We start from the raw sequence: 18,764 nt of genomic DNA on the forward strand, positions 1-18,764 counted from the left end.
TCTAGGTTTCATCTCCTTTTGAAAAACTGAACTATCTCACCATAGCAGAGTGGTAGGAGGTTGGGGACACATACCTGCCCGGAAAAGTTCTTTTTCAGTTTGGAAGTCAGGAGCCTCGCTGAACCTTTCCAGTTCGCCATTTCCTCACCGATAAACAGAACTTTCTGGGCCCTGTTTCACTCTCAAACTGGTAAAGTACTGTTTCTCTGAGCAAGCTTTGGGGAGTGGCTGAAGGGTAGATATAGCACTTAGTCTGCTTGTGTAGGCTGCTTCACTCTATGCACGGACCACTACATGCCGCTGGCTTCAAAATATTTATGTTTTGCACGGAAAATTCTTCACTCGGAGGTGTCAGCGTCTCTGGTTGGGAAAGGTTAATGTTAAGCATGTACATCTTTTTTCAGCCTTCAACATTTGGACTAGTACCTCCTCTTGAGTGCTTGTTTAATATAGTTTCCTTCGAGAGTGGACAATGCTCAAAGAAGCATAAATGCGTTCCAATATTTTATGAAAAATGCTGGAAGTCTCTTATTTGCCAAAGATACTGCTCACTAACAGCTTAGTCTCCAAACCAATAGAATCAGTGTCGCGAGTCTGGGAATAATCTGGAAAAGGGGTATTCAGGTCCTATTATCAGATGGGGACAGAAGGAGGCAGGGGAGGTTTCGGATGAACTCATTGCAAGCCTGGTCCACGTAGGGCCAGAGTCGGGCAAACAGCCAGCAGCTGATGAGCTCTTTGCCCACCACCGCCAGAGACCGAGCCCCGCAGCTGCGGCCGAAAGCGCCACATTGCGCCTGCGCAAAAGCCTTTGCCGCGGCTAGAAAGTAAACTGATTAAACCAGTTAGACGGAAGCGGCTTCGCAAGACTGCGCAGGCGCGTTCCGCCTTCGGACGGTGGTCGGTGCGCACGCGCGCATCCCAGTCGCCCAACCTGTAAACAGAGCAGCCCTCGGGCGACAACTTCTGCTTCCGGGTCACGCCTTGACAGCCGCTTTCACCACCCCGGTCAGCCCCACGGTTCGGTGAGTGTCGCCCCGCTGCAGGAATGTCCGCAATCAGGTTTCCTAACCTCGAGCACCACGCCCAGTAACACTTTCACTCCCCGCTCGCGATCTGCCAGCCCTCGAGGCTGGGATCTCGTCCCGGGCCTTAAGGAGATCTGGGCGGGGATTGGTTCGCCTTTGGGGCTCCCCGGCATATTTCGTGACCCCATTTCAGTACCGGCCCCGCGAGACCTGCTGGGATTGCTGTGGTCTTTGCGGAGCCCGTGCGGAAAGTGACACCACACGTCTTCGCCCTCCGCCCCTTAGACTCGGCGAGACCTAGTTGCCGCGAGCCCCCTCAGCTGGTGCGGTGGGGCAGGGGCGCGCCTCGCCGGGTCGCGGGCCTCCCAGCCCGTGGGCGAAAGCCCGGTCTCCCTAGCACTAGAGCTGCTGAATGTCGCCTCTCCCCTCCTTTGCTTCTAGCTTCGCATTAAGAAAACCCCCTTGGTGTTTTCTTCGGATCCGAAGTGGAAGAAAATGGGAGAGAGGGAGCTTTCTGCCCCAGCAGAGGAAAGGGGCCACAGAGGGTCAAACCGTGCACGGGCTGCTGTCTGGCGATATGTCGAGTCTAGATTTCGTGATGCTTCCTGACAGTGAATGTTGTCAATGTGCCCCGAAGTTTCACTCTTCAGCAGGAGCTTTGAGGCAGCCGCAGAGAACTAGTGGTTGTATTCTGAGTTAGGATTTCTTAGCCTGGAGTGCAAGAAAGCGCCGAAAATGATTGCAAGGGCCTAGTTTTTGGGGGTTTTTTTGGTTTTTTGTTTTTTGTTTTTTTTTTTCAGATTATCATGACCCAGAAATGTTTAACAGAACCACTTCGGGCTAAGCCTTCCACTTTGGATGCTCTGTTTGTTTTTGGAATCGCTGACTCAAATACATCTGTACCTTTTCCCCTTTTTCCTTACAACAAAGAAGTGTAAAATACAGACTCTTGTCTCTGAGGAGCTGTTGCAAAGATTAAAACGTATTCCAAGTCTAAACTATTTGGAAAATTTCAGAGAGGCATATAAAAAAGTGTGTAAGCTTATTAAGAATAAATAAGCTTTGTTCTTGATAAAGTAGGGAGAATACCCAAATTTGAATCACTGATACCTATGAATTGATTTTTAACTTCCATTAATTAATTCTATATATATTTTAAACATATAAATGGCTACCCAGTAGCAAGATGGAAGAGTTTATAGTATTATTACATAATGTATAAGAGGAGAGTCCATCAAAAAAGTTACATCGTATGAAATGACCAAAATTAAAAAATTTTAGTGTTTTTCCCTTAGTAATCATCATATACATAAGATGTCTAATTACTGTACATCTTAAATTTTTCTAGGGTCCTAAGTAATAAGCTGTACATTGATTCAACAAATATTTATTGAGAACCTGCTGTGTGCCAGGCACTATTAAAAATAACGCTCTATTTACTGGCAAGGAGCTTATGGTTTGACAGGATCCTAGATTCCTAAATGGTTACACCTAGAGAGCATACCATGCTTTCTTTACAGTTTTTGATATATGCTTTTTCATAGAAATGCTCTGCCTTCTTTGCTGTAATCTTAAATGTTCCCCAACTGGTATATGGCTCTTAGAGAGCCAAAACTTTTTATCATAGTTGAATTTAAGTATTGTTTTGATTGTGTTGTGTTAGTCGCTCAGTTGTGTCTGACTCTTTATGACCCCATGGACTATAGCCTGCCAGGTCCATGGAATTCTCTAGGCAAGAATACTAGAGTGGGTTGCCGCTCCCTGCTCCAGGGGATCTTCCAGACCTGCAGATTCTTTATTGTCTGAGCCAATATTGCATGATTTTCTTCTTCCAACACAGAACTCAGGTCTACTTCTCAGTTGTCACAAATAGCCAATTATTAAATTTTTAAATTCATTTTTCACTCTTAAATCTGCTTATTTTCCTGCAACTGCAAACATATATCATTAGTCAGAACTTTTAAACTTTTTTCCTAATTTTACATAGATGACCCCAGAGTAATTATACTTTGGCATTCCTTCCTTATTTTAGAGTTTCACCTCAAAAACTTCTCATTTTTTTCTTTGCTGAAGACATTTTAAAGTATTTCACAGATGGCTTGTCATCATTAACATAAATGCATTTGTTCTGTTTCTTCTCACAGGTAATAATCACTCGTATACCCTTTAGTCAATCAACCAGTATTTATTAAATAGCTACTTTTTGTGAGACTCTGTGGCTGGCCTGAGATGGTCTAAAAAAGTAGAAGACGAGAACCTTGCCTCCCAATTAATTACAGTTTAGATTGAAAAATAGTATGAACATAACTATACTGCAAGGTCAAATGTAACAAGTAACCTAAAGCGGGTGCTGATAATAAAGACCACGTAATTCAGAGGAGGAAAACACATGTTTTGTGAAATCCTTGGCCTTTACAGGAATCCCTTTCCTGGCTTGATCTTTTTTAAACCATAAAGAGCTCCATGGGGAGCTTGGAGCATTTGGGGAAGTCCGGTGCTAGACGAGGCCAGAGAGTAGAGCTGGGGTTCTCAGGGTCAGAATCCTTTTGTCCAGTTTACCCAGCTCACTCAGCAACTATCATATTCTCCTTCTTATGATTAGGAAGAATGGTATTAATGAGTCATTGACTCTTTGAAATCTGGTTTTAGTAGTGGGAAGGCCTTGGAGAACCTCTAACCCTAAGGACAGGTGTGCTCAGTGGTATTGTGTATGCCTAAAACATCTTTGTTTCAGGCAGTTTGGAGCATGTGAACGTACTCTGAGCCTTGATGAGTTCCAGTATGTGGTATATTATGCAGAGCATTCAGAGCAAATACTCTCTCTCAGAGCGCTTAATCCGAACAATCGCTGCCATTCGCTCCTTCCCACACGACAATGTAGAGGACCTCATCAGAGGGGTGAGTGCACTGGGCTGACGCAGGAGTCCTTGGGGAGGTGAGGTGGGAGAGTTCCTGGGGAATCCTAATAGATTACAGATTTGCAGCTCTGACTCACCGCAAGATCACAGGGAGTTTTTACAGGTTTTATGATATTCTAAAACGTATTAACTTAACCATTAACATACGTTTTGCTTCTCTTCTCTTCTGCCTTTCACTTTGTGCAAATGATATTTTTCTTTGGGAATTATGTTCTAGATAACCCTAGTTTCATGCTCTTTATAAAATCTCTCTCTGGGTATGGGCATATGGGATTCAGCAAGCTCAAACTCTTCTACACATGTACTATGGGAAGAAGGAGGCAAGCAAAGCATTAGTGGTTTTCAAACCCTTGTAGTTAATAATTACATGGAGGGATATCACTGGCCTTCTATCATCCTAACAACAGCTACCACTTACAGCTCTATAGAGATTATCAATCCCTAAAATACATGGTAATTTTTGACTTAAGGAAACACTTTAACTGTCTGCTGTCTAACCAGTACTATTCTGTACTTCTGTTGAACGGCTAGTATCCTGGAAGGGCGTTGATGCTTTTCTGTATATTATTCCTGTTGAAGAAAAGTTACAGGGTAAATTTTTTTTTTAATCTCTAGAGAATGCATCCAGATGGCTACTGCTGTACATTCTTTTGAAGAACTCTAGAATCCTGTTTACAGCCTAGAGCTCTGTAGCTGCTTCAGAGTTGTGTGGCACAGCTGTGAGAAGAAAAGTCAGACAGCATTAGCTTGTTCTCAGCAAAAGTGGTATCAGAAGACTCAGCAGTAGAAACTTTGTCACATTCTAATTCCAGCTCTGCTGCTGAGTCATTCTGTGACTTTGGTCAGACCGTGGTGTCTCCAGCTCCTTCATCAGATACGAAACAGAAGTACCAGTGGGGGCTAGGTGGCAGAGAATGCTGATACCAAGGGGCCACTTAGTTTATAAGTATATGCTATATATGTTTATAAACAAAGACATAACATTAAGATGACCTTACGGTTAGTGATGGTCATCTATTAGATGGCAAGAAGAGCATGCCAGTTCTCCTGACTTTTTCAGAGCATGGTAGCCAGAGAAAGTCTATTGCTTTTCCAGCTTTCCTGCCTGGTGATAAGGTTCCACTGCTTTTACATGCAAGGTTATGTCCTTAGTGGTGTCCATCCCCAGGGCCATCTTTCAGGCTAGCTTATGGAGAAACTTAATGACTTGATCTAAGGCATCAATAGTTCCTTTCATTCATCTTCAGTGTATCCTCTTGGTTTGGATATTGGCATTGTAATTTCATTTAATTAACAGGAATAGGTACTGGGGCTGGTAGTATATTTACAATACAGTTAGAGCTAGACCCCTTCTCCACCCCTACCCCAGACATTGATCTGAGTCTTGTCCTGCCTGGTGAGCCAGAGCTGAGCACACCCACTGAAGCTTCCTTCTGTCCCTAGGGAGCAGATGTGAACTGTACCCACGGCACGCTGAAGCCCTTGCACTGTGCCTGCATGGTGTCCGATGCAGACTGTGTGGAGTTACTGCTGGAAAAGGGAGCTGAGGTAATGTTTTTTTCACACTGTCACATCAGTGATTCACTAAAACTTGGGCTTCACACTTCCTTAAAATGTTTTGTCTCTTCTCCTATCTCGTCCCACCTTCTTGCTCCCACCTTCTAGGTAACTTTGGTGTGGCCAATATTCAAACAAAATGTAACGGTAAATCACCCAGAGTACTTCATTCCGTTGCCTTTCTTTCATACACTGCCCATGGCTCTGGGAAGAGGTAATTTTTATCTCCCTTAATCTCCCAGCCTTCCTTCTGGGGTTGTTTATATTTCTGTTTAATCCTCTTTTGACTGTTCAGTCCCCTCAACCCTGATTCGATCTAAACCACTTGAGACCTGCTGCCAGCATGCACTTCTCACATGTCTATGACTGGAAAATCAGTCAGTGGGTCAGTCCCTTCCTCGGGATTGAGCTACTTGTGCTCTTTCTGCCCGTTCGTTTTTTTCTGTTTTACCATATCTTGTTATCTTCTTTCTAATGTATCTTAACATAAAAAAACTAGATTAACTTTTATTGGCATTAGCAAGAAGCAGCATAGTATAATGAATAAAAGAATAGAGAGTCTGGACCCAGACTTCATAGATTTGAATTCCAGCTGTCATTTCCAGCTTTGTGATCTTGAACAGGTTACTTAACCTTTCTTTGCATCAGCTTCCCCATCTATAAAATGAGGATGATAAATGGTGTCTTCTTCATAAGGTTGAAACTGTTTAGAACACTGGCATGTAGTAATCATTATTCTAAATAAGTGCCTGTTAAATAAATAAAGTAGCAGTTTTGACGGCTTTTGTGCCATCTTCAGGGTGCACAGGTTGAGGCAGTCATTCGAATCAAAGATGCCGTGAAGCAGGTGTGCAGGCCCCAGACACGCTGGTGGGTAAGCCTGCTCTAGCCCCCAGCATCCCCACCTCCACACAACCATGCTGTTCTCTGCCTGTCGTGAACTACCCCGTAACTTTCGTGAGCGACCCTGAAGTGAAAGCCAGTGATTAATAGCAATGATGAAAGTGAGACTATCCCCGGGGCGAGGGGGCAGTTTTTAGATAAATAGAAGATTGAACTCAGTTTTTAGCTAATAGAAGATTGAAGATTAAATATTTCAGGGGTGGGGTTTTTTTAGTGCATTTTATGGGGGAGAAAATTTGCTATTTAAACCTAGGATTTAAATGAAATCTTTGTAGCCTCCAAATATTATAGGAGATGCTGAGTTTAGCAAGCCAGCGGCTTTTCAGCATCGGAGGATTTGTGCTCTTTCCTCGGCATGCTTTCCTCCAGGTTCTCTCATGACCCCACAACATATGTTTGCAGGGGGCTGACTTGGATGAATAGTTCTGAGCTGTTCTGTGTGGTTAAAAAACACAGCAGAGCTACATGGGCAGAAACTTGACTTCATTATTTTTCAGTCTGGTTGCCATTAGCCACAGGATACAGAGTGAGTCAGGATAAGTAGAATAATCCAGAACTTTTACTCTGCCAGTAGGTTCAAGCTGCCTTCCAATAAATGTCTATCAGAGTAATTACAAGTACTTAGACTTCTGTTTCTTCCCCCTTACTGTGTGGTAGAGGTCCTGCTGCTGCTGCTGCTAAGTTGCTTCAGTCGTGTCCGACTCTGTGCGACCCCACAGACGGCAGCCCACTAGGCTCCTCTGTCTCTGGGATTCTCCAGGCAAGAACACTGGAGTGGGTTGCCATTTCCTTCTCCAATGCGTGAAAGTGAAAAGTGAAAGGGAAGTCGCTCAGTCGTGTCTGACTCTTTGCGACCCCATGGACTGCAGCCCACTGGGCTCCTCCGTCCATGGGATTTTCCAGGCAAGAGTACTGGAGTGGGGTGCCATCGCCTTCTCCAGGTAGAGGTCCTAGGGAACAGTAAATAAGGATGTGGCAGCGAAACCCTAGATGATGCAGGCCAGCTAACCAATGGGCATAATAGAGTGTTGGTTGTTTGGGGGCTGTTGTTTCCTGCTTGCTCCTCAGCTCCATCCTGGTCACAACTCCCTGGGAATTGCTTGTTGACCTGCATGTTCGGAAAATCACATAGCAAAGACAGTGGCTAGGCACAGGCAAGCCTCTTTGCCCGCCCATCGTCCATACACTGTAATATAGTCGCTCCCTCTTCACAGGTGAATGCCCTGGATGGTTATAACCGAACAGCCCTCCACTATGCAGCTGAGAAAGATGAGGCTTGTGTGGAGGTCCTGTTGGAGTATGGTGCAAACCCCAACGCACTGGATGGTAACCGAGACACCCCGCTTCACTGGGCAGCCTTTAAGAACAATGCTGAGTGTGTGCGGGCCCTCCTAGAGAGTGGGGCCTCTGTCAACGCCCTGGATTACAACAATGACACCCCGCTTAGCTGGGCTGCCATGAAGGGAAATCTTGAGAGCGTCAGCATCCTTCTTGATTACGGTGCAGAGGTCAGAGTCATCAACCTAAAAGGCCAGACGCCCATCTCCCGCCTGGTGGCTCTGCTAGTCAGGGGGCTTGGGACAGAGAAAGAGGACTCTTGCTTTGAGCTCCTCCACAGAGCTGTTGGACACTTTGAATTAAGGAAAAATGGCACCATGCCACGAGAAGTGGCCAAAGACCAGCAGCTGTGTGAAAAGCTGACTGTTCTGTGCTCAGCCCCAGGGACTCTAAAAACACTCTCTCGCTATGCTGTGCGCCGGAGCCTGGGACTCCAGTATCTGCCGGATGCCGTCAAGGGCCTTCCTCTGCCAGCTTCCCTGAAGGAATACCTGTTACTCGTAGAATAGCCTGGAGGAGACGTCAGGCCGGCAACTCTGTGTAAGGTTTTGCCCTGCAGCACCGTCTGTCTTGGAAAACAGGAAAAGCAGTTGCTCCTGTTGTGTGGTTTATATTTCAAGGCAACATGTCACAACAGTAACCTTCACATCACCTCCCCTCCCCAAACCAAGCAAACAAACAAAAAAATGTCCCTCACTTTTGTTTCTGTTTCTTGCTTACTAGGCCTTTTATATTGCACCCTGCAAAGGAAGAGGTGTCCCCAACCCTCCTTAGGGAAAGAAATCAACAGTGAGACTGAATTTCTCTGGGCAGATGAAGAGTATTTATAGCATGTGCATTTGGTTTGCCTTTGGGAACATGATTAACTTTCAGAAGAATCGCTCTAGAAACATTTTAATTGATCTGCAAAGAAGTTTAAGAAAATTCCAGCTGACAGCTGCAGCCCAAAGATGAAGATAACTACTGCCTCAGATGGTGCACAGGTTCAGAACTGGCCCGGATGTCCCTAGAATCATCCCCGGGCATTCAAAAGGGACTGGCCCCTTCTCACCACTGAAGGGAAGGGCAGTTTTTGCTGCTTTTCCGTGAGTGTGCCCAAGGCTTACAGTAGTTCAGCAGTGTTATTTTAGAAAGATTATCTTGCTGCTCTCCATGTAGTAGAAGAGATAGAAGGTTCTAAGCAATCCTAAGAACTTTCCTTCAAATGCAGTTCTTTCTCTTCCTGACAGCCAGTTTGTGCTAGTGGGCTTGGTAGGCTCTTCCTGCGCCCACCATAGAGGGAGGTGTCTGCTCTAGCAGGGGAGGACGTGGGCTGGGCTGCCTTGTCTCATGTGTCTTTCATTCACTCTGCTAAGAGTTTGGAGTTTGTTTTCAGTTGTTTTGGAAACTTTGCTTTTTACTGATCTACACAAAAAGACCTTGGTGGTGTGGGTGGAGTTGGGGAGTGGGGGAAAAGCACTCATAAGAGCTTCCTCTGAGATGACCCACCTACCCAAAAGAGATCTGTTTTAGTGAACAATACTTAAGTCTAGGTACTCTTCCTCTTCATGTTCCTAAGCTAGATCAAGTTGTCGATTCTAGATGACCTTATGCAAATGTGAAAGACTTTTTTTTTTAACTGATTGGGAACTATAAATAAAAATGAACAGTATCTGCTGACACAGCTAATTTGAAAAAGTATGTCTGTTTTGTCCTTTTGTTATTGGTGTTTTTGCTCACATAAGGAAAAAAAAGGAAATAAAAAGGTCTAAAAGCAAGTTTGGAAATTTCTACTGTTCCTACTTTTCTTTACATTATTGCCCTGAGTCCCAGTGTCATCTCAGACTGTCACACCACCTGCATAGGCTGTTTTGAAGAATCAGTGATAACAGTGCTTGATATTTATTAATTTTTCTTCCCCTTACAGAACTGTACAGAGAACATCTGGCTGCTTTAATTAATGTTGGACTCTGACAAGAGTTCTCGGTCATTTTTTAGAACTGTTTCTAGGGGGTAGCAGTGATACTTTGGATAGCCAGCAAAAGTGAAGCACTAGGCAGTCCTTTCCTCTGTTCCTTGAAACACCCCAAACCTCCTTCCTGCTTCAGCAAGCGAGAAAGCTGTGTTAGTAGGAGAGATATGTATGCTTGTGCCAAGAGCCAGGATCTGATTCTTGGACTCTAATCTCAAGCCTCTCATTGACAGGGCAGCATCCCATCAGTTCAGGGCACAGTATGTAGACCCAGTCCTGAGGACCAACTGTATTACATGGGTACTTGCTAAGGAGGAATTGTGGAACAGAAAACAAACTGAGCTGACCAACAACTCATGGTTTTCCGAAACAGCATTTCAACCAACCCACCAAACAAGGTCCAGAATTGAATGTCTCTGTTTTCCAGGCATTCATAATGTACATGTCACCCCACTGGGATGGAGTCTGGCTTTCATCCAGAAAGGAGCACAGGGGGAAAAGTTGAGAAGGAAGAACCCTGGATTGTCGGAGTAGAGATTAGGGAATGGCTGGAAAAAAAGCAAAGCTGGGTAATGGGTGTATGACCAAGAGGTTAAACATAACCTTATGCTTAGGGAATTTGGAAGTGTCCTTGGCTACAGAGGATGCGGGAGGGACTGCCTGTGGGATGAGGGTGAGGATGGTGTCCTATGGCTGGGACCCTGCATAGAGTTGAGAGGACCCAAGAACAGAAGTACACGGAGTTAGCACACAGGCTGCCTCTTCCCGGGTATCCGCCGGGACAGAGTCCATTGCTTGGGGCTGACAGGAATGCACTTGTGGAGATATGAGATGATATGAGGAGAAGCCAGAGCACAGTGACCAGTTGGCATTTATTAGTGTAGTTATGGTGTGTCACTGTCCTAACAGTGGTAGAGGAACCATGACCTTGTTATCACAAAGAAATAAATAAAGCCTATTTTTAGGACAATTCTAACCGAGTAACTGAAGTCGAGCAGTGGTACTAGAGGAGTCCAGCCTTGTGTGACAGGAAGCTGGGGTAGAAGTCAGGAGAAATTCTACATACAGGGAGCTTCCACTTACAGCCCCCGCCCCAGCTCCCTGGCTAGAGCTGACCATGGCTGCAGTTACAGAGTAAAAGGAACCTAATGGAAAATGCACTGAAACGTGAGGATACATGGGCTTGGGTCTGTTGGGGTGAGCTGACCACGAGCAGACAATCCATTCCTCTCTTTGCAAAGAGGCCTAGATGTTAGCTTCTCCGGACCGCTTCCGAGTGATGTGCTCCAGGTGGGCGTGCTCTGAGGTATCCAGGTCAATCTCGTACTTGGCGAGGATCTTGAGGATGGGCCTCAGCTTCAGCCACCACTGCTCCTTGGGGATGCGGTGCCTACAGAGGAACGAGGTAGATGATGATTTAATCTTCAGCACCCCGATCAACAGCAGAGGCTGAATTTGGGACCTAAGCATCAGATCTGAAGTAGGTATGACTACATATGTTAATCCTAAGAAAAAAGGACTGAAGACGTGAACAGCCTGGGAAGAGTAGATCTCAGCAACTACTGGGGAGGGAACCACCCCAGGAGGCAGATGTACTCACTCAAAATCCGTCTGTTCCTGCAACTCAGTCACTGGTTGGAAGAGCAGGGCCCTCTTACGCATCCCCAGAACACAGCCCGAGTCTGGGGTATTGGCAAAGATCCGCCCTGCAACAGGGATAGTCAGTCAGCTTCTATGCTGGGAACCAGCCTCTAGGAAAGCAGCTCGCCCTCTTACCCCACCTACCGTTACGGTAACTCTCTTTGATTTTCCCTGACATCCAGTTCATAGCCTTTGCACCCATCTTAGTGGCAAAATTCCTATCGAATGGAGTTGGGCTCCCACCCTGGAAAAAGAGTGATAAAAGTTACAAGGGGCAGGACTCTAATGAAGTGGCGAAGACATGCTAATACATAGAGAAAAATTAAAGGATGGGTCTCAAGTTTATAACCAGAAACAGGAATCCAGAAGTCTTAACTATGAAAGGAAATCCTGAAAGCGGGCAGGGAACCAGGGCGAGCTGCGCTGGCACGTCTGGCAGTTTTTCAGCTCTAGGAGTAATTAGTATGAGGGGATGCTTGGTCTCCCAGTTGCCTCTTCTAGCTCCCTGGCTGCATGACCCTGTTCATTTACTCCTAATCTTCGTGGCCTCTTGGTCAGCTCGCTGCCCTTCACTAGCCTAGCAGCTTTTGTCAGTCACCATTGATGAACAAGTGTTCCCTGTGACCTAATTTGGGTGCCTTGGTAGCACCTTAGAATAATATAAAACGTGATGCAGTTTCTCTGAACAATGCAAAAGTAAGTGGGAAAGTGGGAAGGAAGGAAAAACAGAAAAGAGGTCTTCATACTTTATCCAATAGTACCCCATTCCTTCAGGAGCTGATAAGCCCATTCAAAATGAGATAATGTGAATTCATCTGTGGGTACAGAAAGGTCAAAGGTCAACACTTAAGTGGCATCAGCAGGGAAGGTTTGGGATGGGGCAGGTCTCCGACCACTAGCAGCATCTGTGAGTGAGTCCTGCCTTGGATGCGGATTCCTTTCCCCTGGAAACCCTGAGTGGAGACAGAGCCCAACCCTGGCAAGGTGCCCACACTCATCTCACGGGGTGCCCACAAAGGCAGCATGGTGTATGGGGAAAGCACTGGGCCAGCTCATCTTGGCCTCACTCAAGCCTGATTAGCGGCTCTGGGAAAATTACTTCTCCTCTCTGAGCCTCATTTTCTTCACTGAAGCAGTGGTTCTCAACTGGAGATGACTTGGGCCCCCAGCGGACATTTGGTAATGTCTGGAGACTTTTTTTCAGTCACACAAGTGGGGAGGGCATGCTACCAGTGAGGGCTCATCTAGTGAGTAGAGTCTGGGGGTGTTGCTAAGCCATCCTACGACACACAGAACCACCACAAAAAGTTTTCCAGCTCAAAATGGCAAGAGTGCCAAGGTGGAGAAACTCTGCCCTAAATAAAGAGGATGAAGCACAGGATCAGGCCATTTCCAGGTAAAGACTTGTGCTTCTGTGACTGCAGAGCCTGCAGGCCCGTGCTGTGGCGGCCCCATCAGCCACCAGCAGGTGGGAGGCCACTGGGAGACTCCGGCTGGGCTGGGGTTTCCTGCGGCCGTCTGGTGATAGCATGGTGTGTCTGCCCCACCTGCTGCATGTGGCCCAGCACGTTCTTCCTGCTGTCGAAGATGCCCTTCCCCTCCTCAGAGTACAGGTTGAAGATGAAGTCAGTGGTGTAGTTCTCATTGCACTTCTCATTCCTGCAGGAGAGACGGAAGCCTGTGCCGGGCGCTGGCCCCCCCCCCCCCTGCCTCCTCCAAGCTCTGTGGGCTTTGTCCCTCCCAGTCCCATCTCCTCCCAGGGTCCAGGCTCTCCCGCGCTGTATCCACAGACTCCGCAGGGTGTGCCAGCCAGGGATGCAGTCTGGCCCGGGCCGAAGTCTGACTGCTGCTCCTCCTCACTCAGGAGCAGGCCAGGGACGAGGTACCTTAACACCAGGCCCCTCTTCACAGTTGTTTTCATCTTTTGCACCAGATGCTCCACATTCACCTGAAAATGAAATGGAAAGTCCTAAACCCTGCTGAGCAGGCCTCCACAGGAGGGAGAGGCACACGAGGGAGAGGCACACGAGGAGGGAGGGCTGCTGACAGCTCAGGGCTGGCCCGCACCTAATCCCTTTAAGAAGGTCACTACAGACAGATAAGCGAAGACCCAGCTGAGCTGGACAGAGCAGGCAGAGGGAAAGCGGGAGAGAGTGTGGAAACTGTCTGAAGCCCCTTTCCCCCCGCTCCCGATCTCCCTTTCTAGGGGTTTCAGTTCTTCCACCCTCAGAGAGCCAACGCTGCCCTTGGTGTCGGTCTCTAAATGGGTGGTATTCGTGTACAGCAGTGACTCATTGTGGAGAAAACACCCCCATCTAGGCTTCGAGTCAGGGGTGAAAGAGGGAGAGGATCACCCTCCACTGACGGCTGGGCCCTTGGAGTAGTGAGGTCCCGCAGCCTGTCACCCTCCTGTGTGTGGCTCGAGTGAACGAAGATTTTAGAAATGAGGATCAAAAGGGGATCCCCTCAAAAATGGAGTTAGGGGTCTGTTTGGTAGCAAGAAAAATCTGAAGTGGGGGGACGTGACTTTTTCAATCAGTTAAACTGCCTACTCAAAGTTTAGAAAAGTTTTATAACCTCACTGAACCTTGCTCATCTGTAATATGGAGATAATCCCTCCATATTACAGATAATCCCGTGCATGGCTGTTGTGAAAATAAAATGCAAAAAGGCACATAAAGGGCTTAGCTGCAGCCACCCTTCAAATGAATGCTCCAACAAAAGCGGCACCGCATACAGAATGCCACACCACAGCACACCTGCCCGGCACTCTTCCTAGGACTCCACAGACCATCAGCTCTGTCCTTGCCTTAAGCTCTCACAGCTTAGGTCACCACGGGGACATGGGGGCCAATGGGGCAGGGGAGAGCCTCCTAACAAGCTCTGGGTAGCCGTCTACCTGCAGGTCTCGAATGGTGAAGGGCTCCTCAAAAATATACGCAGCATCAGCCCCGGCTGCCAGGCCTGCCATGGTGGCCAGGTAGCCACAGTAGCCGCCCATCGTTTCAATGATAAACACACGGCGCTTGGTGCCTGCCGCTGACTGCTTGATGCGGTCACACGTCTGCAGAGACAACACATCAGAGAAAGGGTCAGGGATGAGACTCTTGTCACTTCTCTGGGCCCCACCATCACCCGACTCTGAAGCGATGTCCCCCTAGGCCAGCAGGGCCCCAGCGCCCCCTCCAGTTCTCGCCAACAAGGATGGCAGGCACATCAGGCAAGTGCAGTGCAGACCTCCTCCCCCAGAAGGAAGCTGTTCCTACCCTTTCTGTGCTTGGACTAGGGGAACTAGGATGGAGGACCCCAGAACGTAAAAATCACTTGGTGTGTGGAGTACAGATGCATCTCTAGGCTAGAGGACTCACAGCGAGGATGGACACAACGTGTTAAGTGCAGTGTGGGCAAACACAGAGCTTGAAGACTGTTCTTCTCACACTGCCACTTGGCTGGTACAAATCAACTGGCTCACTTCCTAGCCCAGACTCGGTCCAGGGACTGGAGTCCCAGCCAGGGGCTGGGAAGCCGCGGGGACCCTCACCATGCAGATAGTGTTGAGGGCAGTGTCAGCCCCCACGCTGAAGTCCGAGCCGGGCACGTTGTTGGAGACAGTGGCAGGGATAACCACGAAGGGGATGCAGAGCTCATCGTACTGCTTCCTGCCCTCCATCAGCTCCAGGCCTCCCGTGTACGCCTGAGAAGACAAAGCCACGGGGGCAGGAATGAGGGGGAGAAGGCAGGGATGGGGGCAGGAGGAGGGAAGAAATGGCAGGGACGCTCACCTCAAAGCCCCCGATGATGACAAGGCCCTGAATATTAAACTTCGTGATGTTGGCACTGATCTGTTCAAAGCTCTTCTTTGGTAGAGTCCTAGTTGATTGGGGAGAGGGGAGGGGAATAGAATTGGGGGAAGAGACAGCAAAATTGAGGGAGAGAAAAGCAAGCATTAGAAGGCACTGTGTTCATAATTTCTTAACTTGCACCCCCTTCCTACCCCACTCTCACCCCATCCAAGGACACACGCTGGGGCTCGGAGTCGCCAGAGCTGCTAACAGATGTCTGCATGGACACGTCTGCCCTCTGAGGACCCAGACAACTGCACTGGTCTCAGTGGACCCCAACCAAATGAACGGACGCCCACGTGCAAGGGCTACCTTTAGGGTGACTAGGTGGAAGTAATCCTGAATGCCACTCACCTTTTAGTCCCAAGTTTAGAACCACCTTGGCCAGTCCAGCCCCCAACGTAGCTCCATCCAGCTTCCTCGATCTGTGCGGAGAGGTCACACAGGTCTGCATCATGGTCTGACACCACTGCTCGAGCCCTGAGCCAATCCCCTTAGCAGAGCTGTGCCAGGCACCAGCTTCTCCCACCTCACTGAACGTCCTCCACCCTTACGGCTCACTCACAAATCTTATACCAGGCCCTGTGCTGAACTCTGGGATAGAGAATTATACCAGACATGTTGTTTGCAAAGGGCTCATTTCAGTGCCTCCTGCCTCCTCCCCCTGCCCTAAAATTAAATACAGCAGCTCTCTCTTTATCTGTGATCCCACTTTCCAAGCTCTCAGTTACCCATCGTCAACCTTGGCCCAAAAATACTGAGTGGAAAATTCCAGAAATAAACAATTCCTAAGTTTTAAATGGTGTGTTCTGAGCAGCGTGATGAAATTTTGCACCATTCTGCTTCATCCCACCTGAGCCGTGACTCGTCCCTTTGTCCAGTGGGCCCACGCTGTGTACACGACCTGCCTGTTAGTATAGGGAGAACACGTAGCACAGAGCCGACCCCTGAACACATGGGAGCGCGGGTGTCCACACTCCAGAGTCAAAAATGCACGTGTAGCTTTACAGTCAGCTCTCATATCCACCGCCTGAACCCATGGGTTCATCCGACCCCGGATCACACAGTACCACAGTGCTTGCCATTTACAAGTTCTGGGGAGCTGCCTAGGGGTCCAGCTAGGACTTAGCGCCTTCACTGTCATGGGCCCAGATTCAATCCCTGGATGGGGAACTAAGATCATGGAAGATGTGCAGCACAGCCAAACTAAAAAAAGAAACTTCTGCATGTAAGTGGGCCCACGCAGCTGGACCCAAGTTGTTCAAGGATCTACCGTACACAGGGCTTGGTGCTCTCACAATTTCAGGTATCCACTGGGGATGTGTCCCCTGCAGCAAAGGGGGGACTCCTGTATCTACTTCTGCTTGAACCCCAAGAAAAAGGCTGTGGGGCATGGGGAACATAGGGGAACAGACCGGCCGGCCGCTCCCGGCCCGCAGCTCTCACCTGGCCCTTGGCCAGGCCCTCGAAGCCATCGTGCACCACCAGCACTCGGTTGCCCTGGATGAGGCCAATTCTCACAGTGGAGCGAACAGCGGCATTCATGCCCGCAGCCGGCGCGCCCACGTTCATCACGGCCACCGTGTGCAAGCCACTCTGCAGGAGGAAGTGGGGAGGGAGGGGACAGGTCAGTGAGGGGAGCAGGCCTGAGCCCCTCACAGTCCTCATGGCACAGCCCTCCCCCAGGGACTGCCAGCACAGTCTGCCCCCCACCCCCACACACAGCAGGGACACAGAAGTCTTCACCACAGATCAATAAAGCTGCGGTTCCTGATCCCAGACATCATGACACAATGAACACGAGACCCTCCAGAGCAGTATTGGTCAAAGTAGGATCCTTGGACCACCTGCTGTATCAGATCCACCCAGGGAGCTTATTAAATCTGCATATTCCTGGCCCCACTCCTGATCTGATCTCCCTCGGAGTGAGGAGATAATGCGTGTTTAATAAGCAATCCAGATCATGCTAGTGTGATAAAATATTAAGAACCACTACACCACTGGAAGAGATGGTTCAAATACACTTAGATGTGATTACTCCAGATTTGCTCAGAGAAATAACACATGAGCTTCTTTCCCCTTCCTTGCATGCTATCTTGTCAGCCCTGAAGCGGATGTGGGTCTTGGGTTCAAGACATTCCAGGGCACACTAAGAACATTCTCTGGGGTGAGAGAAAATTAACTTAGTGGTGTCCAGGTCTCAGCACTGAAGACACAGGCAGGCAAAGAAGTTAGCAAGGCTGAAGGCTGAGTGGACTGAGGGGCACCCTTCATAATGGGAGGATGAGGGAGAAAGAGGGCCAATGGGAAGGGGAGACAGCAGCTTGCCAGTACCTTAGACTTTGGGGGTCTGACGTGAGCCAGAAGCTTGTATACCTCCCAGTTGTTCATGAAGCTCCTAAAAAAGGAGAGAGTGAGCGGTGTTTTCAGGCCATTCCCCAAGGCCAGCAGCCAAGGGGATCTGGTCTGAAGTTCTGTTCCCAGCGTGAACTTCCACAGGGCAAGCCTCCAAGGACAGAAGTGGAGCCTGAGCAAGGATTGGTGGGGCGTGGGGAGCAGGTGGTCATAAAGAGGCCATAAACTTACCAAACACCCCTGAGCACCACCCCCTCCCTTGCCTAGAGACCCTCATGATCTAGCTGGGTCCACATACAGCAATAACAAACTGTGAAAAGCTAAGGCCAGGGAAAGAATCCTGGGAGTGAACCAAGCCTCCTGGCCATCTCACAATAGTTCTCTTTGGGAAGAAACTGTTACACAGACAATAAGAAGAGAAGAAAACAGAAGCTCCTATTCTGGGTCTGTGCTACATCGATTTTTGGCTTCATTCTGATGTCTGATTTCTGTGGCTAGCGAATTCCTGGTCATTTCCTCACCGGCCCCTCAACTTCATGGCTTCATCGAATCTCCTCTCATCCATGGCCCTGGTCACGTCCTTGGTCTGAGGGAGAAGGGCAACACTCAGAATCAGCACAGGGTTCCTCACACAACTGGGTTCCCATCCCACACCAAGACTCTGCCCGGCTCTGGGCTTGGGACTGGACCCTGCCTATTCAGTACCCACACCCCCACCGACACACTTTCACAGAAGAAGTGTCTGTGTTTTTCCTTAATTTTCTGAGTAACAAGCAGCAGAAGAAAAGGGCTAAATCTGGGCTCTATTTACTAGAAGATGTGCAGGATGGCAGAGCACACACAAGTAACACAGCATCTCCCTCCATTCTACACCCAGGGCTCCAGCCTCATGGTGGCCTCTAAGCTAATAAGAAAATTAAGACTGGTCATCTGCAGATGACCACTTAGGAAGCAAGTCTGATCCCTGCCCCATGCTTCCACTGCTTTCAGCTCTGAGAGTCAATGCTCTAGCTGGGGGGCTTTCAGAGATACGGTTCCAGGCGAGGCTGGAGCTTGTCTGGCCTGTAAGTCATTAGGACTGCCGAGTCTCAGAGAGAAGCATACAGGAGCTGGGCAGCCAGGCCTGAGAGGCAACCTGACACCTCAGCTCCCAGCCACTGCATCTGCTCTGTGGTATCAAAGGAGCGATTCCTCTATAATTAGAGCCATATTTCCTGAGTGCTCAGCATCT

General features: G+C 48.4%; 2 protein-coding genes across 18 annotated transcripts in view; one reads left to right on the forward strand and one right to left on the reverse strand.

Annotated features, from left to right (window-relative positions):
- The first annotated feature begins 961 nt into the window (after positions 1–961).
- Positions 962–9,501, forward strand: ASB8 (ankyrin repeat and SOCS box containing 8). 5 transcript variants are annotated; one of them, XM_042246794.1, is made up of 5 exons: positions 962–1,025; positions 1,470–3,172; positions 3,763–3,926; positions 5,390–5,494; positions 7,621–9,501. In XM_042246794.1, the coding sequence occupies exons 3-5, from the start codon at positions 3,798–3,800 to the stop codon at positions 8,251–8,253; spliced, it is 867 nt and encodes a 288-aa protein (XP_042102728.1). In that variant the 5' UTR covers positions 962–1,025; positions 1,470–3,172; positions 3,763–3,797; the 3' UTR covers positions 8,254–9,501. The 5 variants fall into 5 exon arrangements, with proteins under 5 accessions (XP_042102728.1, XP_060268669.1, XP_012029769.1 ...); XM_060412686.1 differs by having other exon boundaries at positions 3,767–3,926; XM_012174379.4 differs by lacking the exon at positions 1,470–3,172.
- Positions 9,502–10,548: 1,047 nt separating this feature from the next.
- PFKM (phosphofructokinase, muscle) overlaps positions 10,549–18,764 on the reverse strand; it is a 44,162-nt gene continuing 35,946 nt past the window's right edge. For 7 of the 13 annotated variants that reach the window (XM_060412676.1, XM_060412673.1, XM_060412674.1 and 4 more), the window contains 8 exons: positions 18,055–18,119; positions 17,513–17,576; positions 16,625–16,774; positions 15,533–15,603; positions 15,119–15,206; positions 14,878–15,030; positions 14,236–14,400; positions 10,549–13,284 (listed from right to left, as the gene is read on the reverse strand). In XM_060412676.1, the coding sequence (XP_060268659.1) occupies positions 12,718–13,284; positions 14,236–14,400; positions 14,878–15,030; positions 15,119–15,206; positions 15,533–15,603; positions 16,625–16,774; positions 17,513–17,576; positions 18,055–18,119 (1,323 nt within the window). In that variant the 3' untranslated portion in view covers positions 10,549–12,717. The remainder of the gene's footprint in view (positions 13,285–14,235; positions 14,401–14,877; positions 15,031–15,118; positions 15,207–15,532; positions 15,604–16,624; positions 16,775–17,512; positions 17,577–18,054; positions 18,120–18,764) is intronic. The other 6 variants (XM_042246783.2, XM_060412675.1, XM_004006406.5 and 3 more) reach the window with 1 other exon arrangement.

Source organism: Ovis aries, chromosome 3 (assembly GCF_016772045.2).
Source record: "Ovis aries strain OAR_USU_Benz2616 breed Rambouillet chromosome 3, ARS-UI_Ramb_v3.0, whole genome shotgun sequence".
Taxonomy (NCBI): Eukaryota; Metazoa; Chordata; class Mammalia; order Artiodactyla; family Bovidae; genus Ovis; species Ovis aries.

Excerpts from the sequence above, each read along its gene's own strand:
- ASB8 (XM_042246794.1), top strand. The coding sequence starts at position 3,798 with ATGAGTTCCAGTATGTGGTATATTATGCAGAGCATTCAGAGCAAATAC. Across the intron at positions 3,927-5,389 it reads TAGAGGACCTCATCAGAGGG|GGAGCAGATGTGAACTGTAC; the intron begins GTGAGTGCACTG and ends TTCTGTCCCTAG. Across the intron at positions 5,495-7,620 it reads TGCTGGAAAAGGGAGCTGAG|GTGAATGCCCTGGATGGTTA; the intron begins GTAATGTTTTTT and ends CCCTCTTCACAG.